General features: G+C 38.1%; 1 protein-coding gene across 1 annotated transcript in view; it reads left to right on the top strand.

Annotated features, from left to right (window-relative positions):
- Positions 1-7,811: 7,811 nt before the first annotated feature.
- Positions 7,812-27,500, top strand: part of LOC143027428 (uncharacterized) — a 265,730-nt gene continuing 246,041 nt past the window's right edge. The window contains exons 1-3 of the mRNA XM_076188715.1: positions 7,812-7,823; positions 8,792-8,869; positions 13,253-13,385. Coding sequence (XP_076044830.1) covers positions 7,812-7,823; positions 8,792-8,869; positions 13,253-13,385 — 223 coding nt within the window. The remainder of the gene's footprint in view (positions 7,824-8,791; positions 8,870-13,252; positions 13,386-27,500) is intronic.

Genomic DNA, 27,500 nt, shown 5'->3' with positions numbered 1-27,500 from the left:
AGCGGAGAGAGAGAGAAATGGGAGAAAGAGAGAAAGGGAGAGAGATGGAAAGATAAACGGAAAGGAAAGGCGAACGGAAAAGAGGAGAAAATTAGAGAGGATAGAGAAAGGGGGAGAAAGAGAAAAGGAAATAAAAACAAACGGAAAAGAAAAGTGGAAAAAAGAGAGAGGATAGAAAAAGGAAAAGAAAAGTGGAAAAAAGAGAGAGGATAGAAAAAGGAAAAGAGTAGTGAAGCTTAAGGTGAACGAAGGGGAGAGGATAAAGGAAGAGAGGGGAGAGAGGAAGAAAGCGATAGAATCAAAAAGAGAGCAGGGGAAGATAGATAGGGTGAGAAAGTAAGAGAGAAAGAGATATATAAGGTGAGAGAAAAAGAGACAAGGTGAAGAAAAGAGAGAAGGTGGGACTAAGAAAGAATGTAAAAGAGAGATTGGGGATAAAGAAAGAGAGAAAAAGATTTGGAGAGAGGAAGATGAAAGGGTTTAGAATTTGTACGTGTGCGTTCGCGTGCGCGTGTGCGTGTGCGTGTGCGTGCGCGTGAGCGTGTGCGTTGGCGTTTGGCCTTCACGACCGACGTTATTCATTCCGAGAGCAACGACTTCGACCCCGTTTTCTTTCGAGGTCATTCTCCAGGTGCTGGTCGCCCTCAATGTGTAATTCGTCCTCGATGGGGCAGGTCGTCCTCAAGGGCGTGTCGTCCTTGAATGCAGATCGTCCTCGAGGGGTGATTAGCCCTCGAAGTGTAGGTCGCCGTCCTCGAGTTGCAGGTCATCCTCAAGATGTAGGTCGTCGTTCTCGAGTTGCAGGTCATCCTCGAGGTGTAGGTCGTCGTCCTCGAGTTGCAGGTCACACTCGAGTTGCAGGTCGCCCTCGAGTTGTGGGTCACCCTCGAGTTGCAGGTCGCCCTCGAGTTGCAGGTATCCTCGAGTTGCAGGTCATCCTCTAGTTGCAGGTCATCATCCTCGAGTTGCAGGTCGTCCTCGAATTGCAGGTCGTCCTCGAATTACTGTAGGTCATACTCGAGGTGCAATTCATCCTCAATGCGCAGATGATCAATCTAAACGCGCCCCAAGTTCTCCAGTTCATCACAACGATTCAATAAATCTCGGGAAGTTGGTCACCCTCAGAAGACCACAGAGCTCATATATGTTGAAGTCTTGTATCAGAGGGTCACAAATTACAACCCCCATGCTAAAGGGCTCCTCCTCGAAATAGGGCCGTTTCAGGAGCTTCCTCCCTTCTTGGCTCCCACCATCAGATTCTTAAGCACCAGGGTGAGAATAGGGGATTTCCTCTGGTGTTGCTAATCACTGGTAGGACCATTCCACGTAGACTGCCTTTGGAGAAAGGTCTGAAATCGCTCTTCGCTACATTACCCTCATTTTCGACAAGGCTTTGTAACCTGACAACGTTGTTTGCCAGCTTTAAAATCATCAGAGTTGTGGTAGTGTTTATAGACTTTGTTCTGGGTGATATTAACTTTCTTTTTTGTTTTTTTATTCCTACTTTTTTTCCGTATAACAAGTTCTAATAATTTTCTTCTCGTTCTCTTAGCTGGATAAAATTACCATAATTGATGTGTGTTACCATGACAACGGGGTTCAAGTATTCTTCAGCAACATTTGATGACTAATTTGTTGAGAAATTATTTACGAAATAGAAATTTGTTATTTTCCTGTCAGGTTTTCCTTTCAACAAATCCGCTTTCTCCTGAATATTGTAGAGACTTTGATTATATCTTAGGAAGATTCAGGGCTGCATATTTAACATGTCATTACATTCACGAAACACTGAGGTGAATTTCACTCATTTCGTATGCTAAACCACATTCTGACTTTGATTTCATTAACATTTCACGAATACTTCCATCAGATGCACAATTTGCGTTGAGCATATAGTCCTGATCTTTTATATAATTTGATTAGCTGAAGGGATGAAAGAAATATTAATATTTCCCTTTTTGTGATGTTTTAAAAACATGCTTTTAGTCTTTGTTGTTTTCTTGTTTTTAAGAATCGAAAATACATTAGTCTTCTTAAATTGTAATAAAAAAAAACTCAATAGACTACATGGAAAGACTTAGAAATAATATTTTATAGATACTTCAGAGTTTGAACCACGACAACCGATCATTGACTCATTTTAGTATTTCTCTTTCTGTGATTTATAAGTTTGCCTTTGATCCTTGATGTTTTCTCGTTAATAAAAGTTTAAAATACATTAATTGTTTTAAATAACAATAGAAAAAAAATAATGGACTACAGGAAAAGACCTAAAATCATAATCTTTTATGGATATTTGTGGGTCTGAACCAATACAACCGTCTATTGATGCATCGAACTAATGACGACATGACGTCACAACGCGTTGCTTGGCCTAACTCTCTGGTCCGTGACCACATCAAAGCCTATGAATGTTTGATTTAATTGAGATATTTAATAATGATTGGTTCCTTCCTCGAATGAAAAAGATATCTGATGGTATGCAAGTCGATCGTGGAAGTCAGAAGCTGGCCTTTTAGTTGTTCAGTTGATGTTTAGTGAGAGATTGAACTTTCCTTCGAATTTGTTGTCATTATACTCACTTGACCGCTTCACTATGGTAAGCCTACCCATCCCAGAGTTGAATAATTTTGCTTGCCGTTAACCAGGACAAAATATCTTAATAAGATCTGTATGACGCAAGATCTTATCAAGATTTCTTTCTTAGTCTATCAAAAATGCCCGACTTAAACCAAAATGAAAACAAACAAGAGATTTGTCATGTGGAAAAGGAGGTAAGGGCACTTTTGTCACACCTGTATCACGACAGTTGGTAAGCCTGTGCTTAATGAAACTTGGTATGTGTTGTTGGTCTGATGAAGTTTCGGATAGCAGATATGAAACCTTATTGCATTCAGGCGTGCCAACTGTCTGGATGCAGAAGTGACAAGGTGCTCATTAATCCAGCCTGGCGAGGTTTATAATACAAACCTAACCGACACTGCCTTTCAGTCTGTCAGACTGCCTGGCTGTGTCTGTCTGTCTGTCTGTCTGTTTGCGCCTGTCTGTCACTTTTCTTTTTATGTCGTACAGCGACAATGCTGTTAGCATTCCTTCCCAACATTCCTAATATTGAACAAAAACGTAGCAAATGGAGGAACATTTTGTTCTAAAGCATGATCATTTTCATACAAACCTTTATTTTATTTATAAGGTTTTGTTTTATTCATCCATTTACTTGTTTATTCATTAACTTATTTACGTAAATAGACTTACAATAGAGGGGACTCTAAAACTCTCTCATCATTCATGACGATGATGAAATTATATTGAAATAAAAACACAAACATACCCAAGGACCTTCACAGACGCAAACGTATTGGTAATCTGTTGTTACCATTCAGCTACAGATGTTATTGCACTCATATCCCATTCCTTAAATAATAGGATCGGATTGATTCTCAGAATATAAGATTAAATTGTGAAATAAACGGAGCAATATTCTCATTTGGTTGATATCGCTTTTATGTTTGATAGTTGTTAGCGTACAAAGATGGAGACAATTTCCTAAGGTTCAATGATATTGGAACAAATGTTTTACTCTCTTGTATTCCTTGTTTCTGTAGTTGATATTGCTATTCTGTATATTCATTTATTTGTTTGTTTGTTTTTTAGTATTAGAATTATAGATACGAAAAGTATTTTCTTCTCAATAGTGAATGTTCTGAGTGAGATGTTTGCGAAATCTGTTTAAATTGTATTCGCTTTCCGATTGTTCCCGTTCCTGATATTACCATGATTGTTACTGCACAACTACTACTTATACAACTACCAACACCGTATCGCCCCGTTTGCCACTACAACCACCACTACAACCACCACCACAAGCAACCACGGCCACCACAACCACTACCACACTCATCACCACAACCACCATAACCACCGCCACCTTGACCACGACAAGCACAACAACCAAAACCACCACAGCCAACACAAACACTACCACAACCACAATCACAACCACCACCAACACAACCACAACCACCAACACAACCACAACCACCAACACAACCACAATCACCAACACAACCACAACCACCAACACAACCACGAACACAACCACAACCACCACCACAACCACCGTCATAATCACCACCACCGAAACCATCACAACCACCACCATAACAATCAATACAACCACCACCACAACCATCACCACCACAACCATCACCACCACAACAATCACCACCACAACCACCAAAATCACAACCATCACAATCACTACCACAACCACCAACACTATCACTACCACTACTACTGCCATAGTCAATAATTCTACCATCACTACCACCAATACTACTATGACAAGTACAACCTCCACTGCTTCTGCCAAGACTACTACTACTACCAACTACCACTACCACTACCAATACCACTACCACTACCACTACCACTACCACTACCAATACCAATACCAATACCAATTCCAATACCAATACCAATACCAATACCAATACCAATACCAATATCAATACCACTACTACAACCACCACCACCGGCAGTAACCCTACCTGCAACAACATTACTACTACTATCCCCACTACCAATGACAACACCGCCTCCACTAACACCACTAAAGCCACCACAATCCCATATGCGTTCTTCCATACATACATTCCATGGGCCATACTAACCATAGCACAAGGTAACGGCTTCTATAAGCATTACTGTCACATTTGCTTTAACCGCATCAGACACCAAAATCACCGGTTTCGCAACCAGCTCCCCCCGCCCCTTGGGTTCGTGATAGCCATTACCATTCCAGCATCGTCACTGATAATTCCATCTGGATCACAACACGAAATCTCATCTTCCGCAGAACCCTATTGCGACTCTAGCGGGCCACTCTCAACTTATAACGATGTTACCTACCTTCAAGTTATTGAGCATTGGGGGGGATTTGGTGTGCTCATTTCCACGTCATTTCCTTTTATACTACTTGTTATTCTCATTATGCCTTAGTTTGTTCCAGCTTCCCTGAGGTGAAAGTGATTTCACAAGTTTCGTATTCATAACACTAATCAAAGCCGGACACTGTGGCAAAGTCATACATATATTTGTATTTATTCATGTTTCATTATTAATAAGTTCCTCAGATTCTCAGCAGTAACTGTTTGTTATCTGTCGCAGATGCTCAGCGCCTCTTGACGTACGCTCCTCACCACAATCTTCTTCTTGCATGTATTAATTTGCTTACTTATTCGTACGTTATTCTGGGTCTGAGCTCTTTTTTTACTAAGAATAAAAATGACGAACGGATACCATTATCAACAGCAGCTCACATAATAACGGGCAGAAACAGCCCATATTCTGACTATATTTCACAAGATTTACCCAATATATTCCTTCATCCATTCAATTTCGTGGCTGTGGAGCTCGCTTAGTTCCAGAATCTCTCCCCATATCTATAAGTTAGGATAATTTAGGTGTGAGAGAACCTTGATTTGTTTTTAACATCTTCTCATGAAACTAAGTATCTCATTACACCGTATCCTTCTATAACAATCTCCACAGCAGAAACGTCTATGTTATATCTAAATCGAATATTAATCCAAGAGCTGGAGTTAGGCGAGCGTAAAAACGGTACCTGGTACAGAAACGTAATTCCTGTCAGCATCAAATTCATAAATAATATCTAGTAAAGGGTAATAAGACCTTTAAATTCTCTTTGATGAAGAGCTATGAGATAGAGACTTTCATTTAACTGTGAGTAAAGGCACGTATATGTTATATGTATGCATTTATATATATATATATATATATGTGTGTGTGTGTGTGTGTGTGTGTGTGTGTGTGTGTGTGTGTGTGTGTGTGTGTGTGTGTGTGTGTGTGTGTGTGTGTGTGTGTGTGTGTGTGTGTGTGTGTGTGTGTGTGTGTGTGTGTGTGTGTGTGTGTGTGTGTGTGTGTGTGTGTGTGTGTGTCTGTGTGTGTGAGGGCGTTCCGTCACTATAATGAATACTGAGTTACTCTGTTAAAAAAAAGTTCAAGATGAACAGAGATCAGCGTCAATCAGGACATAATGGAGGAGTTTTGGAATATAAGGATTTGGACAAAATTTCTTCGTCACCTAATTTTTAAGGAAATATTTTCTTACATTGTTCAGTCACGTTGATATGTATTCCACGATGAAAGTTGAGCCTAACATGTTTCTCAGTTATCCGAAGACGGCCTAGAGATGGTGTGGGATTCAGAAAGAGTCTTAAAGTTTCTGTTCCGAAGAAATAACTTTCACTATGATATTCTGTCTTAAAATTGATTTATATTTTTCCATTGTTATCCATAACAAAATATAAAGGCGTTCTCATAGCAAGAAGATTAGGATAGTTTTAATATCTCTTAAGAAATCCGTCAAAACTTGTTAAAGTAAATCAGGTTTTTAGCCATCAAAAACACACTGAAAAATATCGTCTAATCAACAGACATGCTGCGCAGTATTTGGTATTTCTTTTCTGAAATATTCCTCATTTCTATCTTTGAAGAATTTGAGCAGCGGACGTGGTAAAGAAAAGCTTCAAGGAGAGTGTCAGGAAGAAGAGTAAGGGTTCAAAAGTGATCAACATTTTTTTTTTTTTTTTTGCTAATTAGTCTCCAATTACAATAGAATGTTGAGTGAATATGTCCGTGGGGACGTCACAAAATTCCCTAAAATATTGGTTGCATGAGATGTAATTAATATCCTATTTGGTGATAACCAACGAACAAATACGCTTGAAAAATAAAGACTCGGCTGTCAAAGGGGAACATTTATTAATAGAAATCCAGTATGCAAAGGGAACGTTTGATAATAAGGAGCTGACATCAAGTCTCGACCTTCTTGTTTGGAGAGACAGCTGCTTTCGAGGAATCACAATTTTTTTCTAATTTCAAGTCATCTTGCTTAACAATGGGAGGTGAAATCAAATAATACTCTTCCCCCATATGCCTGCGTTCACTTGGGGCTTTTGTTTTGTTTGCTAATTACATCAAAAGGGAATAAGATTCTAAACCGATTATTATGCCTTTGTCATTCCATCACGCTTCCATGGGAATGACCTTAGTGAAACGTGGATTACGTATTTTTCTTGTCACGTCACTTTTTCTCAGATTTCATGAAACAATAATAGTCGTGGTTTGCCATTAAGTCCCGGCGCAATTTACGGTAATCATTATTACATTTAATGTCTTTTGTTCATTCTACTTTAATTCACATATTCATTTATTTATTCATTGTGGTTTTAAATATATTGTTTCTATATATTGTATGTTTATCTAGTAACTAATATTTTTACTTATCAATTAATTTGTTTAGTAATTTATATTTATTCATGTACTTGTTTATTTATATACTTCATAATAATACTTATCAATAAGTTATTTATTGATTAATTGATTTATCTACATATTTTGTCAACTTGTCTAATTTTTCAAAGAAAATTAAAAAAAATGTGCCACACAAGGGATAATGGACTTGATTATTCGTTACGGCATGTATTAGGTTGGTAATCCTGATTTCCTTGTTGGTATCATGGGACTCAGTTATAAGCCTAACAAAGGAGAAAGGAAGCCTTTGGTATTTAGGGATGCCAATCCTTCCAGTACATATGCTGATACACACACACACACACACATGTATATGTATGTATATATATATATATATATATACATATGTATATATATATATATATATATATACACACACACACATTTACATATATATATATATATATATATATATATATATATATATATATATATATATATATATATATATGCTGGATGAATGGGTAAGACAGATGAGAGTGTGGGTAGAGGGAGAATAAGAAATGGGCTGGAACTCCTCTATCGCTTATACGTTTTGACCGACTCGGTCTTCTTCGGTAAGCTGTCTACAAACAGCTCGAACCTTACAATTTTACACTCGAAGACGGGGACACGGACAGATCATCCCGCTGGCTGTCTGGGGATTCCCATTCCCTATCCAGATACATGCTTCACAATTGCATTTATTATCAATTTGATTGCTGCCTTCGATAAACATACGAAACCTTATGTTTATCGAAGGTAGCAATCAAAATGATAATAAATACATTTATATATATATATATATATATATATATATATACATATATATATATATACATATATATGTATATATATATATATACATATACATATACATATACATATACATATACATATATATATATATATATATATATATATATATATATATAAATATATATATATATATATATATATGGGAAAGGTGGAGGGGGAAACACGGGTCTTTTTCTGATTATCGGGTTTATTCCTGACCGGTTTCGCTTACAATAGCTTCTCCTCTGAAGCGAAACCGGTCAGGAATAAACTCGATAATCAGATAAAGACCTGTGCTTCCCCCTCCACCTTTCCCATAATTTGTCCCAATGTCTCTACATATATATATATATATATATATATATATATATATATATATATATATATATATATATATGTGTGTGTGTGTGTGTGTGTGTGTGTGTGTGTGTGTATGTATATGGATATGTATATGTATATGTATATATATACATATACATATATATATATATATATATATGTATATATATATGTATATATATATACTAGTATATATGTATGTATGTATGCATGTACGTACATATATTGGTTTTACTTTGTATATATTAGCTCAGTATCATTTAGGTTCAAAGCAAAATCATGATTAAAACTTGTCCTGAGAACTCAAAACTCAAAACTTTATTTTCTTTCCTTACAGGTATCCTGGATACGGCATCGCGACATTCATTTACTGACTGTCGACCATTACACGTATACATCAGACCAGCGTTTTCAGGTAAGCTGTGTCATCTTTGTTTAATTAGCATTTAGGACATAGATGACAGTTTTTCTTTTCGCACACTTTACTGTATTATACATTATCCTTATCCTCTTTCATTCCTGTGTTGAGGTGTATAGATTTTATTATGAGAAACATCATATTAATTTCTTTTGCTGCGGCATACTTGGTCAAAGATGTTTAGAAAATGTTCATCTCCTTCATAGAATTAAACTACTCGTACCTATTGCTCCAGAAGAAATATATATAGGAAGCCACTGTTTGTGGGATTTATTCTAGTAGAAAAAAAAAACCTGTCAAAGCTTTTGCCGTGCTGAACGAATTAATCAAACCTAATTTACCTACTTAGTTTTATCCCCGGCTACTTAGATGAACTGAATGTTATTTCAAAATAATTTTAACTAGTTATACTATTTTAAACTACTTAAACTATTTGATAATTTATGAGAAAGACGCTATCACATTGAAAGGGGTTAATGGTGATATATTCTATCTGCGGTGTGAATCTATATTTTCACTTTAACTTTCATGTTTCCAAATGGAATCAAATCAGTTTAAGCGAGAACATCGTTCACCCGACATTTTCGTCAATTATCGTGGATTGAAATAATTTGATGATGAATTGGTAGGTTTTGATTACTCGAGCAGCCGTTTTTACGAGTTGCAACTGAATCAGATGAAGAGATTTGGCATTAAAAACGGAAACAGTTTCTCACCTCGTATCTATGCACTGGTGGCGTCATCGGCAGCGTGCTGCTCTCGCATTCGCTTTGTTGTGGGTTCGAATCCTTTCAAAGTGCATAACAAGACAAAGATAACGGCTACGGCAGCAGCTACTCAGGTCCTTATGGCGTCGGCTCCACACCTTCTTCATCTTGTTCCCGTAATCAATGCAGCAGTTCAAGCATTCAATACTATACACCACTTATACACTATATCCCCATGAGTTACATAAAACATTACAATACATATAACACGTGAGAAATATCCCGTCATGTCACAGAATATAACATTCACAGGCAGCAGTTCCATACATCCAGGACATCAGTTACAGAAAAAAAAACTCCATCACAAAAATAAGAAATGTAGCGTCAGAAATTATGTAAATATGTAAATGAGTATCGACCCTTAACCTCAAAACGAAAACATCTGAATTATGACATACTATTCATCATCAATAACACTGAACACACGAGAACGAACATTCCGTCTCGTACAGAAAAGACTAAAACACTCGCGTGGCAATGCCCTCAACTAGTAGACTATCACATCCTCACTTACATTACCTTACCGTCGTGCCATATCCTCTTGGACTTCGGCAACCATAGAGCGCCACCGTTCATGGTCCCTAGTTACTTGTAACATATGTGCTGGTTTGAGTTGTTTTCCCGTCGCCCTCATCAGCCCGTCCATATACTTCTCCCTCTGCTTTCCTCTTGCTCTCCTTCCCTCCACCATTCCCGTCATCACCACCTCTTCCAACCCTTCCCTCCTCATTCTATGTCCTAAGAATCGCAACTGTCTTTTCCTTATTGTTGTCATCAATTCCCTATTTGTCTCCATTTCTCTAAATACTTCTTCACATCCTCACACGCAGATATAACTTTCCACTAGGACACACATCTCTATTCGCCACACAAAAACGTATACACAAAGTCATAAGAATGTTTAAAAAAAAATAGGCATTACAGTTCCTGATAACGTATCAAATATACACCTCAAACGCCTTGGTACATTAGGGTTCATATCACTCACAAACACAGTAAACTACAGCGTTATACACTGTACATTACCCAATTTCTGGAAACACGGGGGAAAGGCCGTTCTTATCAGGCATTAAATAGAAATAAAGATAAAAAATAATCATACAGGCCAATTACACAACTCTGCAAAACACCCAAGATAATTTAGAGGACTATACACATAGGTCCAACACTCGTTAACCGCTACTTCAGGCATTAGATAAAAATAAAGATAAAAAATAATCATACAGGCCGATTACATAACTATGCAAAAAAATTACCCAAAATAATTTAGAGGACTATACAACTAGGTCCAACACTCGCCAACCGCTACTTGTGTGACGTTTGGGCCCAGGACATAAACCCACCTCGGAAAATCGTGGCGTTTTATGTCCTGGGCCAATACTCGAAGTGGGTTTATTTCTTGGTGCACAAACGTCTGCACAAGTGGCGGTTGGCGAGTGTTGCACTAAGAGACATAACTGTTCTCACCTTTCTCACCAGACGCAAGGTAGAGTTATCATCCGTCAGTCGCGGGCCTTTTGATCAAACTCCTCCAGCCTTCCTCTTGTAATCTCTCTTGATTTACTTCTTCTAGTGTTAAATTTCTTCTCTCTAAATTCATCTTTACACAATCTAACCATCTCTTTCTAGGTCTTCCCACCGGCCTCTCTCCTTTTGTTTGCCACTCCATATATTTTCTAGGATACCTATTATCTTCCATTCTTTTTTACATGCCCATACTATCTCAAGTTATTTTTTCCAATGATTTCTACATTTGGTTCTACTTCAAGATGTTCTCTTATTCTCTCGTTTCTGATTCTATCTCTTCTGGTGACTCCCATAATAACTCTCAAAACTTTCATTTCTGTACTTTTATCTTAGATTCTATTTTCTTTGTCTTGTTCCATGTCTATGAACAATAAATTAGGACTGGACTTAATATAGTAGTGTATATGACCATTTTACACTTAATCGGTACATTCTTGTCTTTTAAGAGTGGATACAATATATTGACATTTTTGTTAATTTTTTAGATTATTTTCATTATTTCACTTTCCTCCAAAACAACTCCAAAATAACTGGACTAAATATAATGAATCCACACTTTTCGCTCCCACACAAAACAGTTTCCGTGCCACCTTTCTAAAACAACGCTATTCACTAAGTTTTAGACATAGCCAAGGTTTCTGAACCCATTCCACCGCACTATACGAAACGATAACTGGACAACTACCTTACAAGGAAACATCTGAGGTACTTTACACGCTACCTACATCACACGGCAGTGTAAAGCAGAGTCCCACAAGGTTCAGTTGTCGCACCGATACATACATGGCACCTCAATAAGGATTCTAGGACAATATCATATATAATATTTTTTCTCATGGGGGATTTTGTCCTGGGGGAATATTGTCATAGGGGGATTTTGTCCTAATGGGGGATATTGTCCAGGGGGGATATTGGTAGGGGGATTTTGTCTGGGGGGGTTTCTGGGGGGATACTGTCCTGAAACGCTTAATAAGGGGACCCGCCGTAGCTCAGTGATACTGCGCGTGTCTGATAACCACGTGTGAATCCCGGGGTCTGTTTGAGCACTAGCCGCAGCGCAGACGTTAGGACGAGCATCTACTCTGAGTAATGGCCCCAGACCGCTCCTCACTTCGGGCCTGGGATGTCTTGGACATCACTGTGATACATCAGATTCTTCGGGGTATCGTTACTACAGTGGCAATTCGTGGTGGACAGTGTCCTCTGCTTTCATGTATAAACTGTTTCAGGCCACCTGCTCCTTCTCCTTCCCCTTCTTCATCTCCTTATCCTTCTCCTTCTTCTCAGTCTCCTTCTCCTTCTCCTTCTCTGTTTCTTTCGCCTTCTCCTTTTCCTTCATCTTCTCCTTCTCCTTCTCCTTCTCCTTTTTATTTTTCTTCTCCTTTTCCTTCTCCTTTCCCTTCTCCTTCTCCTTCTCCTTCTCCGTCTCCTTCTCCTTTTCCTTCTCCTTTTCCTTCTCCTTCTCCTTCCCCGTCTGTCTCTTTCTCCTCCTTCTCCGTCTATCTCTTCCTTCTCCTTCTTCTCCTTCTCCGTCGCCTTCTCTTTTTCCTTCTACTTCTAATCCTATTTCTCCTCATTCTCTTTCTCCTTCTACACCTCCTTCTCCTCCTCCTTCTTATTCCCCTCCTCCTTCTCTTTCTCCTTCTCCTTCTGCTTCTCCTCTCCTCATTCTTTTTCCCCTTTTCTTTCCTCTCATTCTCATCATCATTCCTATTCTATCCCATTTTTTCTCCTTCATCATCTTCACCTTCGTCTTCATCTCCCTTGTTTTCTTTATATTTTTTATCTTTATCGTCTTTTTCTCTCTCTTCTTTTCCTTCTTCTCACACTCCTTCTTCCTCTCTTTCTCCTGTTTTTCCTTCTTAGTAGCTACCGTTGACTGCTGCCCTCTCTAGCTGTCCAAGTACATAGGACTAAGGTGGAGGTTTCTGAAAGAAAATAAGCAACTTTTGTCGTAAGCGCCTTTTCGGGGGGAGCAAAAGGCCAAGACAGGAACTAGATTCGAAAACTGAAATTCTTTGACTTCGGCTCGTAAAAGTTCGAATTTGGTGACGGTTCTTTTGTAGCCAGACCTTCTTTGTTGCAGGCACTCTATGAGGCTTCCACGGGCGATTGGGTCCTCCTCGTGGCTTCTGTGCAGCCTCGAGACCAAGGCACTTACGAGTGTCAGATTGGCACCACTCCTCCGAGGGGCCATTTCGTCCACCTTCACATCATGGGTGAGTACTACATCTCATGTGTACACGTACTATAAGTACTGTGTATTTTGCACACGTATGTAATATACCAGCTGATGTATCTTAGGTAGATACCTCGTATGTATATACAAAAAGAATGTCAGATTGGCACCACTCCTCCGAGGGGACATTTCGTCCACCTGCACATCATGGGTGAGTACTACATATTGTGTGTACACGTACTATAAGTACTATGAGTACTGCGTATTTTGCACACGTATATAAAATACCAGCTGATGTATTTTAAGTAGATACCTCGTATGTATATACAATAAGAATGTATGTATAATGATTCTGTGAACTAACTCTTCTTACGGCAAAATAGGGACTTGCACGTATGTACTATACCGGTTGATGTCTTTTAAATAAATGTAAGATGTATATTTGTTTACTTCGTGTGTATGAATAATATAAGCGTGTCTGTAAACAATTTTCTTAAGAAGAAATAGGGAACTGCGTCAGACAAGAAAGGCCAGGACATCTGGCACAAACACCATGGCTCCTACCCACTTTTGCCCTACATATGGGAAGGGCTATCTCGCCCAGATAGGCCTGGATTAGCCACCTTCGGACACATCCTTTCTTCAAAAAAAAAAAAAAAAAAAAAAAAAAAAAAAAAGCAATGTCATGGCCATCTTCGACTTCGAAGGGCGAACAACATAACAATGAAGTTATTTTACCTCGTATGTATATACAATAAGAGTTGGTCTGTGAATAAGATCTATTCATAAGACAAAAATGGGGAATTGTAACTGCTATAGTACTTAGCGGTAAAGCCGACTGTGCTCAAGTGTCTCGATGGAACAACAACTTGTATTTGGTGTGTAAAGTGGGACCCTTTTGTGTCACATTAGAAAGAAAAAATATGATGTTTGAGACCCAAGTATCACAACGTAACGATCTGTAACGTGACGTCATATTAAATAAATAATGAAGAAAATCGTTCCGCTTATGTATTCATCACTCATTTCTTTAATCTAGTTATTGGTTTATGAAATGTATGTGTTTATAGGTCTATATATATATGTGTCTATTTATACCTTTGTTTGTTTGTTTGTTTGTTTGTTTTTTGTCCATTTGATAATTTAAATTTTACATGTTTGTTCCCCTGGCTTTTTTATTGATTTTGTGTTATTAGTTAATCTTTATGTTTTTGTTTATTTACCAATTAAAGTACATGTTTTCATCAGTTCATTTGTATTTATTCATATAGTTATTTATTCATTTATTTGATTTGTTAATTTATTTTAATTATTTAGTATTTTTGCTTGCTTATTTATTCACTTATTTATCTTTTGATTTGTTAGCCTTCTTATCCATTTATCTATCTATCAACTTACCTGATTATATAGATTATTTTTATGTTTGTTTCTTTACCTATTTATTTATTCTATGTATTTTTATCTATTTATTTATACAAATATTTTGTTAATAAATTATTTTTTTTATTAATTTCTTCATTTATTTACTCTCATTTATTTATTCATTCATTTATCTATTTATTCATTTATTACTCATTTATTTATCTATTTATAATTTATGTAGTTATTCTTTTATCTATGTCTTTATTTGTTTGCTTTTCTATTCATTCATTCATTTATTTATCTATTTATAATTTATGTAGTTTATCTTTTATTTATCTCTTTATTTGTTTGTTTATCTATTCATTCATTCATTTATTTATTTATTCATTCATTTGTCAATTAATGAATTAATTTGTTTATTTACTATCTATTTGTTGATCTATTTATCTATTTATTCATATACATATTACATATATATATATATTTATTCATCTATTTATTTATTTATCTTTTTATACTTATTTGTTTATATATTTTTATTTAATTATTTACGAATTTATTTACATTTTCTTTATTTATTTTTCTATTATTTATTTTATTTACAGTACAGTACATTAAAAGCTCACACACACTTTACTCACGGCCACGCTTATTCAAAGAATTTATTTATTTATTTTCTATTTATTTTTATTTTTTCTATTTACTGTACAGTACATTAAAAGCTCACACACACTTTAGTCATGGCCACGCTTATTCAAAGAGAGACTAATATTGTTTCGTTACGGAAGCCTGCCTTCACATTTCAGTCACCGGTATTGATCCGCCTTGCCCACGCAGCAGCAAGGGCTAACTGAGCATGAGGTCTTTGGTCATATTATAAGCAATTAGGTGAAGCCGTCACTCAGACATCTCCGGAGGCCTGTCTCGGGTAAATACCCAGGGGTATCAAGGGAGCAATTCGAGAGTCAATGACTGGAAAATGAACAGATAGGGGTCCAAAGGAGCCTGGGAGAGGGGGGAGGGGGGGAAGAGGGGAAGGGGGAAGGGGGAAGGGGAAGGGGGGGAAGGGGGAAGGGGGAGGAGGTAGGATGAGGGAGAGGGAGATACAAGGTGGAGATGTGGGAAAGAAACTACGAATTTGGTTTTTGATGTTAGAAGAATGGGCCTTCTTGATGTAAATGTGCACTGCTATTGGCTGGGAAAAGAACAAATAGGAGCTAAGAGTGTTTCTGGAAAGACGACAATTACATATTCAAGCTAAGAAATTATTTCGTTTCATTTTATTTTTCTTTATTTTTTGCTTTATCTATTTATTTATTTATTTAATTATTTACTTGTTTTATCTTATTTTATATATTTATTACTTTTTTTTTTACTGATGCCTTCTATTAGAAGAACGTCACTTGTACATTTGAACATGTGACTCTACTCTTGGTTTTAGTATTGCTTTTTATGTGCCAGACGTCATGTGACTTCATCCAGCTGAAAGGTGACTTCAGACATAATGGGGTCTGGGTCGAAAGACATTCCGTTCAGGCTGAAAGTCGCCGTTCGCCTGCATTAAAAAAATCGCCTCGCGATTGTCAAAAAAAGAAAAAAAAAGTGCACCAACTGAATGTATCAAGATGATGGAAAGACTGTTTTGGAGTTCATGCGCTGGTAGCGTAATCGGAAGCGTGCTGATCTCGCACTTGTTTAGTCGTGGGTTCGAATCCCACACCCCTCTCCGATTCCTAGCAGTGACTGTTACCTGGCCCAACAGTCCCCAAAGCGCATCATAGGGTAAAGGTGACGGCTTCGGCTGAAGCTACTCGCCTCCTGGTGTAGACTCCTCGCCTTCTTCTTGTAAGTCAAGACTTAGATAAGAAGCCCATGAAAGATTTGAACTGTGTCGCGGTTGATTGGGTTGATTGGGTTGACTGAGAACTCAGTCTCTTGATTTCTCCCCTCAGTTGAATGAAATCGTCCATCATTGACTAGAACAACGGTAGATAATACACCATCCTATATGTTGAAATGGTTCCCTGTAGGAGAGCAATGATATTACATGCAGCAATTTGACCTTTGGTCAGTAATAAAACAACAGCTCTATCCTGGTGGACAATATCGCACTGAGGAGTCATAGAAGTCGTAAAGGAGAGGTAGAGGGCAGCAGAACAAGAGGAGAATAGATGTTTAAAACGATCAACATTCTTTTTTCTTTAGTTTATACTAAGCTCCAATCATAAGAGAATGTTGAGTGACCCCCTAAAACAAGGGTTCTCGACCTAAGGTCAGCGGGATGATTTACAGGGTTACTTAGATGACTAACAAAGGTAACTACAGTTTCACTACTGCAGTTTCACTGTATATTGTTCTTTATGCCAATGGCTAAGTGATAAATGAATTCATTACAATTTGAAACAATTGGTATTCATTGTGGTACCATTTTATACCTAATTAGACTTAATATATAACAATTTTATTTTTTATGTCAGGTTAATGGAGGTACGGGTCGATGGTCTGATGACTCTCGGAGTATGTAACGGGAAAAAGGTTGACAACTCCTGCCCTAAAATACTGACTACATAGAACATGAAGTCAATAGCACATACGGGGAGCATTACAGATTAAGAGTCTGTGTTTGTGACTACAATATTATCAGGGTGTGTTTATAGTTATCGGGCTCCTTAAACAGTAACTCAACCTCCGTACCTGGTAATATTTTATCGTTTCTTTGGTCTGGTTGATACCAAACTGTTGCTACCAAACTGTTCATATTCTCTGATACCCCATTCTTGAAGGAAGCGGTTAAAAAAATATGTAGAATTATCTTTCATAAGTTGTTCGAGTTCTCGTGATACTATAAAGTAAACAAACACACAATATATGAATTCCTTACGCTCTACTGCAGCCTGCTACGCTGTACCGTGGACACCCCATCCACGCTTGGTTGGGGACCTCAGGGAAAATCCAATAGTCAAAGATTTTCCTTTTTTTCTTTCAACGAAGACATGGTCTGGCTTCACGTTGACATACCCCATTACGTCAAGGTGGATACACAGGCGTTATTGTAAAATCTGAGTGTGTAATAAGAAGCTATTGGACTGGTGTGCGTGTGTGTATGTGTGTGTGTGTGTGTGTGTGTGTGTGTGTGTGTGTGTGTGTGTGTGTGTGTGTGTGTGTGTGTGTGTGTGTGTGTGTGTGTGTGTGTGTGTGTGTGTGTGTGTGTGTGTGTGTGTGTGTGTGTGTGTGTGTGTGTGTGTGTGTGTGTGTGATTCACCTTGGTTTTTTGGATCATTTGTTGGACTCGTGATCGACAGCTATTTCCCTCCCGGAAGAGAGCTCAGAGCTCGTATGACCGATCTATGGGTAATGCTGTGACCTTACACGTACACACACGCCCAACTCCCCGCCCACGGGAGCTGGAGTAAGGACTCGAAGCACAGCGATACTGAAATTATTTCAGCCCTGGGCAGGATTCGAACCCGGACCGCCGTAATGACAGTCCGGGACTCTACCAACCGCGCCACCGAGAGAGTGTGTGTTTGTGTGTGTGTGTGTGTGTGTGTGTGTGTGTGTGTGTGTGTGTGTGTGTGTGTGTGTGTGTGTGTGTGTGTGTGTGTGTGTGTGTGTGTGTGTGTGTGTGTGTGTGTGTATTCACCTTGGTCTTTGGATCGCGTGTTGGACTCATGATCGACAGCTATTTCCCTCCCGAAAGAGAGCTCAGAGCTCGTATGACCGATCTATGGCTAATGCTGTGACCTTACACACACACACACACACACACACACACACACACACACACACACACACACACACACACACACACAACTCCCCGCCCACGAGAGTCGGAGTAACGACCCGAAGCGCAGCGATACCGAAATAATTTCAGCCCTGGGCCGGATTCGAACCAGGTACTGCCGCACCTCCGTACTGGCAGTCCAGTACTCTATCAACCGCGCTACCGAGTCGTGTGTGTGTGTGTGTGTGTGTGTGTGTGTGTGTGTGTGTGTGTGTGTGTGTGTGTGTGTGTGTGTGTGTGTGTGTGTGTGTGTGTTGTCCGAACAAAGTGCTAGAGACGAACCCATTAAGGTTCATATATGACATATGACCAATGTTATAACACAAACGTAAAAGAAACTAAAAACCTATTGAGAGAATAACAATTATATTGTATTGTATTGTATATTACGACCACAGTCTGGGTCTCGACTGAAGAGACTGTGACCGCAATATACAGAACAACACATTTTTCTGTTCTTCTTTTCTTTGATAATAGGTTTTTAGTGTTTATATAAAGCCTTGTTATTCTTTTACGGGTTTCTAGGAAGTGAGACGATCGCGCTACCACTGAGACAGCCGGGGCTCTTTCAACCTCCAAACCCGTTATAACTGCGGGCAACTGTGTATACGAGCTTGTAGACAAGCTCTTAGCGCAGAGACGGTCTTTAAAGAGCTTTGTAAATGAGAAATTCGTACAAATCCGCGCCGCTTCGTTTAATTGCAATTTTAAGTTCTGTTATGTTTGGACAAGTTGTCGCAGCTACAAAGGACGGAAAAGTTAACTTTGGGCTAAAACGTTTAAGTCTTCTCACATTGTATCGTCGTAATCCAACGGCAACCTTGGCTTCGTTTGAACGATTTACTCTGAATTTCTCCTATTTAATGACTTTGATACAGTGACACTTTTTAGGTAAATTCTGTTATTGTTTATACCAGACTATTTCATTCAGAGGATATAATAGTAATAAATGGTCCCTCGTGTTTTATTGACTGCAAATCCGCAACCCCATGATAGCTGGCAAGGGTCCTTAGGTCTCTTCGTCAAGAGAATTTGGACTGTTCACCAGCTTCTAGTAACAAAGAGTTGTCGCCGGTTGTCATCTCTCCTCGTATAAAAAGAGAGAGGAAATACAGTGGGAAGTGATAAAAGAAAAATCTTCGGCCCAGTCCGGGCACCGAGTACCAGCCCCTTGGGGTTGCACCCCCATATGGAGGTGAGGCTTTTGAGTTTTGAAGACGGTGGTGGCGATATGATTTTCTATGACGTCACTTGAGGGGATGGACCAGACGGTGGAAGGGAAGTAAAGGAAGAAAATTAAATTAGAGTAAAAAAAAATAAATGAAAAATAAAAAATAAGGGTAATGTGGTCTTGTGATTGATTGATTTGGTTTAACGTCACAAAATCCCTCTACCAGGAGCCTACGACGGTGCCCTTCACAGTGGACTTTGTAGCGTGGAATCTAATGAACCATGCTCTGATTTCAACTCGCTGCTAGCAGGATTCGAACCGCCATCACCACGACCTTCACCGCAAGTAGCGACGCTCTGAATGCTCGCTAGCCGAGTGGATTAAGGCGTCGCATGTGCCAATACCTGTGTCATCGTGCCACAGTGCCATAATTCCACCATATCCACAAGTGCCACTGTGCCATAATGTCATCATACCACCGTGCCATTGTGCCATTACACTATCTTACCATAGTACCATCGTGCCATTACACTATCTTACCATAGTGCCATCGTGCCATCATGCTATCGTGCCATTACACTATCTTACCATAGTGCCATCGTGCCATCAGGCCAAGCGTGTCATTATGCCAACGTGCCATCATATCATTATTCCATCATGCTATCATGCATCCGTGCCATCCTGCAATCATGCCACACTAGCATCATGCTTGCGTGCTACCGTACCATTATGCCACCTTACCACCATATAGGGGAGTGGAATATATAGGAAATGGAATGGGTGGGAGTGGTTTCTATGCCTTTTTTCTTTTTGGCTACCCCCGTGCAAGGGGGAATAAACCTTTGGTATATGTATGTACCACCATACAACCGTGTCATTTTGTCATCGTATCATCGTGCCATCGTGCCACCGTGCCACCGTGCCACCGTGCCACCGTGCCACTCCATATACAGCCGGAGATGCAAAGCAGAGGGGAGAAGGAATTCCCCAAAGAATTCTCAAGATTTAGTTCAAACCAACTCTGAAGTTCCTTAAGGTACTCAAAGTTCTTGTTTTCTTTCCAGGCGAGTCTTAGGGGGAAAAAGTGGAGGCGAAAAGGGTTTCTTAACTGAACGAATTCGTCAATATTAGAAAAAAATCTAAGACACAGAATGGTCAATCGAGGTTCTTGTGTATATCACTACTCAGATACTGTTTTTTTTTTTTCCCTCTCTCTCTTTTTTTTTTTTTTTTTTACAATATTCTCTCTTCTTAAGCAAACGCTCATTTCAGAATCTAGTCCAATAACCGAGCCTGGCTTTGTTTTCATAAAATCTATTCAATGAAAAGATTAGAGCCTTTTCCTCAGATGAAGACATTTTAATTAACATAAGAAAAAAACGACAGCCGACAGGCAAAATTATGAGTAACCAATTTTTTTTTCTAAGACTTCTTGAGCCCTCAGTTGAACAGAATCGCCTGGCTTCAGAAAATAATCAGTAAAGGAACATTATGACCACTACTGTGAAAATTTAAGAAATTTTCCTTATTTCTCTTTCCCTTCACGTTTACTTACAAGGCATCTATATAGTGATGTGATGACTTATAGGTCAATATGCTTTAGAGCAAGAAAGACATGGTAGGTTTAAAGTGCTAGACAGTTCACTGAATAATAAAATCACCTGACGGCAGCAGAAATGAATTTTAAGCGTTGGTCATTGCAATGAAGGGAATTAGGAAATAAGAACATAAGAGCATAAGAATTAAGGAGACTGCAAGAGACCATAAGGCCTACACTAGGCAGTTCCGTATCCATCACCACCTGTCATCCCCATCCATAAAGTTGTCTAATCGTTTCTTAAAACAACTGATAGTTTCAGCGCTCACTACATGGTTACTAAGTCAATTCCATTTGTCGACCACCCTATTAGTAAACCAATTTTTGCCTATTTCCTTCTTAAATCTAAATTTGTTCAGTTTATAACCATTACTGTGAGTCCTGCCCTGTTGTCTTAATATGATGACCTTGTTTGCCAAGTAAAAATGAAGGCGAAAGAATTGGAAAAGTGAACAAGACGGGGGAAAGGAGGAAGAGGAGGAGGAGGAGGAGGGGGAGGAAGAGGAAGAGGAGGAGGACGAGTAAGAAGAAGAATATGAGTAGGAGGATAAGAGAGAGAGGAGAGAAGTAGTAAGAGGAGGAGGAAGAGGAAGAGGAGGAGGAGGAGGAGGAGGAGGAGGAGTAAGAAGAAGAATATGAGTAGGAGGATAAGAAAGAGAGGAGAGAAGCGGTAAGGGGAAGAGGATGAGGAAGAGGAAGACGGGGAGAGGAGGAGGAGGAGGAGGAGGAAGAGTAGAAGTAGGATTAAGAGAAATAACAAGAGAGAGAAAGGGAGGAGGAAGAGGAGGAGGAGGAGGAGGAGGAGGACATGTAAGAAGAAGAATATGAGTAGGAGGATAAGAAAGAGAGGAGAGAAGCGGTAAGAGGACGAGGAGGAGGAGGAGGAGGAGGAGGAGGAGGAGGAGGAGGAGAGGAGGAGGAGGAGGAGAAAGAGTAGAAGTAGGATTAAGAGAAACAATAAAAAAAAGAGAGGGAGGAGGAAGGTAAAGAGGAGGAAGAGGAGGAGGAGGAAGAAGAATATGAGTAGGAGGATAAGAAAGAGAGGAGAGAGGCGGTAAGAGGAGGAGGTGGAGGAGGAGGAAGAGGAGGAGGAGGAAGAGGAGGACGAGGAGAGGAGGAGGAAGAGGAGGAAGAATAAAAGTAGCATTAAGAGAATCAACAAGAAAGAGAAAGGGAGGAGGAAGATAAAGAGGAGGAAGAGGAGAGGAGGAGAAGGAAGAGTAGAAGTAGGATTAAGAGAAACAACAAGAAAGAGAAAGGGAGGAGTAAAATCAAGGGGAGGAAGAGGAGAGGAGGAGAAGGAAGAGTAGGAGTAAAAGAGACATGAAAAGAAAAGAGGAAAAAAATAGGAAAAAGAGGAGGAAGAGAAAGAGCACAACTAAGAGAAAGAGTAGAAGTAGAAGAATAAATGAGAAGAAAGGAAGAAAAAGAGGAGAAAGAGGAAATAGGAGCAGAACAAAAGAGAAGGAGGGAAGGGAAGAGGAGGAAAAATAAGAGGAGGAATGGAGATGGGAAGAAAGGGGAAGAGAATAAAGTAAAGAAAGAAAGGAAAAGGAGAAGAAGTTTTAGAAAAAAAATGAGAACGGGAAGAAGAAGGAAGAAGTGAATAAGGAGAGGGAAGAGGAGGAAAGGGAGGAAGAGGAGGAAGAGGAGGAAGAATAGGAGAAGGAGGAGGCATTGAAAGAGGAAGGGTGAATGAGGAGGAGGAGGTGGAAAAGGAAGAAGAGGAGAGAGATGAGGGGTAAAAGGGGAAATATAGAAAAATAGAAAGAAAAGAGAAAGAAAAGAAAGAAACAGAAAAATAGAAGAAGAAGAAGAAGGAGAAATAAAAGAAAAAAGAAGAAGAGGAGGAAAAGGAGGAGGAGGAGGAATAGCTGAAGGACGTGGACGAGGACAATTGATAGATGGATGGATGAATGGATGGATGGTTAAATGGATGAATGTATGAAACCTTACCCCAACCCCATACCCTACTCCCCCTCAGGGAAAGATAATGATTCGAAGGAACTTAGTCGAGAATGGATCTGATAAAAGTCTGTGAATTCTATTGACAGAACTGTGATGATTGCGTAAAAACGAGTATCTACGGAGACTGTGGATGTACAAGCATGACACGGACCATTGTGATGTAGTAGTTGGGGCTTGGGGGCTGTGACAAAGGGCTGGTGATGGTGGCTTTCGTAGCCCAATGATACCGTGGTGGTGGCTTTTGTGAAAGACCGCCAGCGTGGTGGCTTTGATTAAAGAGTTGATGGGCATTCTTAAGCAAAATGAAATAACTTTTCTTTGTTAGAAGCCGAAATATTAATCGTCCTAGAGGTAGGGGATGGAGGTAAGGGTGGGGATATGGTTCCCGTGTTAAGGATAACATAGATAAGCGTTAGCCAGAATCAATTTCCCAAAACTGCGTTAGGACCGATAGTTTCAAGGTATTGTGAAGTATAGAGAACATGATCAAAAAGCTATATCAGAATATATCAAAGTGGAATTACTGATATATAGTCAACCAAACAAGAAATTATAACAATATCAATGATGAATAAATAAATAAATAAATAAATAAATAAATAAATGGATAAATAAATAAATAAATAAATAAGTAAATAAATAAATAGATAAGTAAATATATAAATAAATAAATGAATAAATAAATAAATAAATAAATGAATAAACAAATGTATTAATGAATATATAGATAAGAATTATTACATAGATTAATAGATAAGTAATTAAATGAATATTTGAATAAACAAACAAACAAATAAAAGTGCGTGAGGAATATGTAAGACCAAACATACTGTAAATAGTCATTCAGAACAAGATAGAAAGAGAGACGGAGAGAAAGAGAGGCAGAGAGAGAGAAATAGAGACAGAGAGAGAGAGAAAAAAGAGAGAGAAATGTGGAGAAAGAGAGAGAGAGAGAGAGAGAGAGAGAGAGAGAGATAGAGAGAGAGAGAGGTAGAGAAAGAGAGAGAGATAGAGAGAGAAAAAGAGAGAGAGAGAGAGAGAAAGAGAGAACCTTCCTGTGGGTGACTCGGGAGTGGGGGTAGGGGAAGGAGGTGAGATCCATTCAAAGAGCGAACGAACAGATGGGATAAGTTGAAGAGAGGCAACTTGGACTAAACAGATGTAAACACGAGGACACAGCATTCCTTAAGGGAATATACACAACCTTGCTGTAGTAACAAGGCAGATACAGGCACTCCCTAAGACGTCTTGAAGCTTCTCTTCAAACAGAAAGTCTGTGGGGCCTCTTCCCGAACTATCAGAGAACAGGTAAATTTAAGAATTTGTGTTTGTGTTTAGTGTGGAGTCGTCTCCGTGTATGGGTTATTGACTACATAGCTTTTAAGTAGTCAATATCTCCAGGATTCTGGTAATACCACTATGGACCAGAGAATGTAGGGCTCTTTTTAAGACTCAAAAGTGGTTTTCTTATCAAATAAGAAAACTGATCACTTTGGACTCTTAATGTCTCTTTTGCTATTTTTTTTTTTCACACTCTCCCTTGCCGCTGAGGATAGAAGCAGGTTTTGGCTGAAAAAAATATATAATATATTTAGTCACCGAAGAAACGGGGTCATAGATATGGTCAAGTAGACATTTTAGGAGGGGAATAGCAGAGAGAAGGGACGGTAAAAGTTAAAAAGGATCAGTATTTTTTTTTTTTTTTTTTTGTGGAATTCAGTCTCCAGTGTTTTAAGTGCGTTGCTTGATCAATCTACAGTCTTTACAGTGTTGCCTAACTGTGTTCGGTTAATGGGAGAGAGGGGAGAGGGGGAGAGGATAGGTGAGAAAGGGGGAGGGGGAGAAGAAGGGGAAGGGGGAGAGAGGGAGGGGGAAGAGAAATGAGAAAGTGCTCTATTGTCATTAAAACCTCAACCTAAAGCTCGTTTGACGTCTACTGCGAGACAACGAAAATAAACATGATAGTCGAATGCAATTAGTAGACAATTGGAATAGGTTTGATCAGTTGTCAGCTAAATGGGCTTTCCTCGCCTGAACAGAATTGTCTAGTGGCAGTTAGAATAAATCTAGGAGTCGAAAATATACACCTAAATCATTCATCTTGGAGTTTATGACCCCTCACTCCCACCGTTGTGGTCGCGAAGGACAAGAAATGGTGGACGAAACATGCTGGCCAGTCTATCTATTTTTTCTAGAATATGTCTTAACTCTAAGTTGGTCCACGTCTTCTCGAGTTCTAGTGGTCCACAGGATGTCTAACATATTTGGTAACAAACTAGAAATTGGTGTATATACTTTTAGTTTTGTTCCGTATGATTAATTAATCCTTACTCGAAAATGGAGTGAGTACCACTAAAACTTAGATAAATCTTAGGTGTTCGTGTACCGTCTAACGCTTGTCCAGGTTACAAGAGCATTTGGTAATCTAGGGGCAAGATTAGTTTTGGTAACGGGTTGTGAAGAAGAAACATACAACAAAAATAAATTATTTAATAGATATATGAATAAGTGAATAAATAGGTGAATGACTAGATAGATAAGTGAATAGTTGGTAAGTTACTACGGCACTTGTCATGTGATTGCTGAGTTCGAGTCCTCGGCAGTACCGCATTTCAATTTCTGCATGTCGGCCTTCCGATGTTGATGGCTTAGAATTAAAGTGCATCGTGGTTGTTGAATATATATATATATATATATATATAAATATATATATATATATGTATATATACATATATATATATATATATATATACATGTATACACACATATATATTATATATGCAAAGTAGACCACTTGGAAAAAGTGGTCTACTTTGCATAAGTGAACACACGTACCCGTGTTCTTATTAGCATGTATATATATATGTATATATATATATACATATACATATATACATGTATATATATATATATGTATATAGATAGATAGATGGATAGATAAGCAGATACATAAATAAATAAATGAATAATAAATTGATTAATAGATGAGTATATTAATTAAAAAATAAATGAGTAAACAAAATCATTAATTAACTAATTACTGAATAGATAGATATATAAATAGATTATTAAAAATAGATTATAAGTAAGTAAATAAAATAATATACAACTAACATCTTTAGTACGATAGACAATAAAAATAAAATAATAATAATAATAATAATGATAATAATGATAATAATAATAATAATAATAATAATAATAATAATAATAATAATAATAATAATAATAATAATAATAATAATAATAATAATAATAATAATAATAATAATGATAATAATAATAATAACAACAACAACAACAACAACAACAACAACAACAACAACAACAACAACAACAACAATAATAATAATAATAATAATAATAATAATAATAATAATAATAATAATAATAATAATAATAATAATAATAATAATAATAATAATAATAATAATAATAATAATAATAATAATAGTAATAATAATAATAATGAATAATAATAATAATATCACTCACCACTCAGCGTGTCGACGCTCCACACCAATTCCGGAGGCTCAGTTAAGGCTCAGTTAAATTAGGTTAAGATCAAGTCAGCTGAGGCTTGCTCTAAGGGTGAATTATGGTTTATCTTTAGTACACGTTTTGTCTACTCGGGGAAGGTGTGGCCGGATAGGTTGCAAAGGTGCTATAGAAATCTTCAACGCCTTCCACACCAAGAAGGATAGTTGGACACAAAATTTCCGACATTTTTTGATGCGCATTTTTGTTATAAATATAATATAATGAAATTAACTAAAATGAAATAGAATATAATAAAGTGAAATAGAAAAAATCTAACTGTGATAGATGAATAGATGAATAAGTGAGTAGATGAATAAACAATCAAGTAAATAAAAATATGAATAAATAGATAATGAATAGGTGAATAGATATATAGACAAATGAATGAATGAATAAATAGGTAAATAATAAAGAGACAGCTAAATAGATAATTAGATAAACAAATAAATGAATATGTAAAATAGAATAAAATAAGATAAAACAGTGAAATATCAACAAATCATATGGTATGCATACACACACACACACACACACACACACACACACACACACACACACACACACGATGAACTACTAGCATGGTGGTGCGCGTAGTGCTTGGTTCGAATCCTGCCCAGGGCCGAAATTAATTTCGGTACAACTGCGCTTCGGGTCGTTACTCTGACTCTCGTGGGCGGGGAGTTGGGGGTGTGTGTGTGTGAAAGGTCATAGCATTACCCATAGATCGGACCTA

This window comes from Oratosquilla oratoria, chromosome 8, assembly GCF_046742065.1.
Source record: "Oratosquilla oratoria isolate Oo_2021 chromosome 8, ASM4674206v1, whole genome shotgun sequence".
NCBI lineage: Eukaryota > Metazoa > Arthropoda > Malacostraca > Stomatopoda > Squillidae > Oratosquilla > Oratosquilla oratoria.
This window is presented reverse-complemented; position numbering and strand designations above follow the sequence as displayed.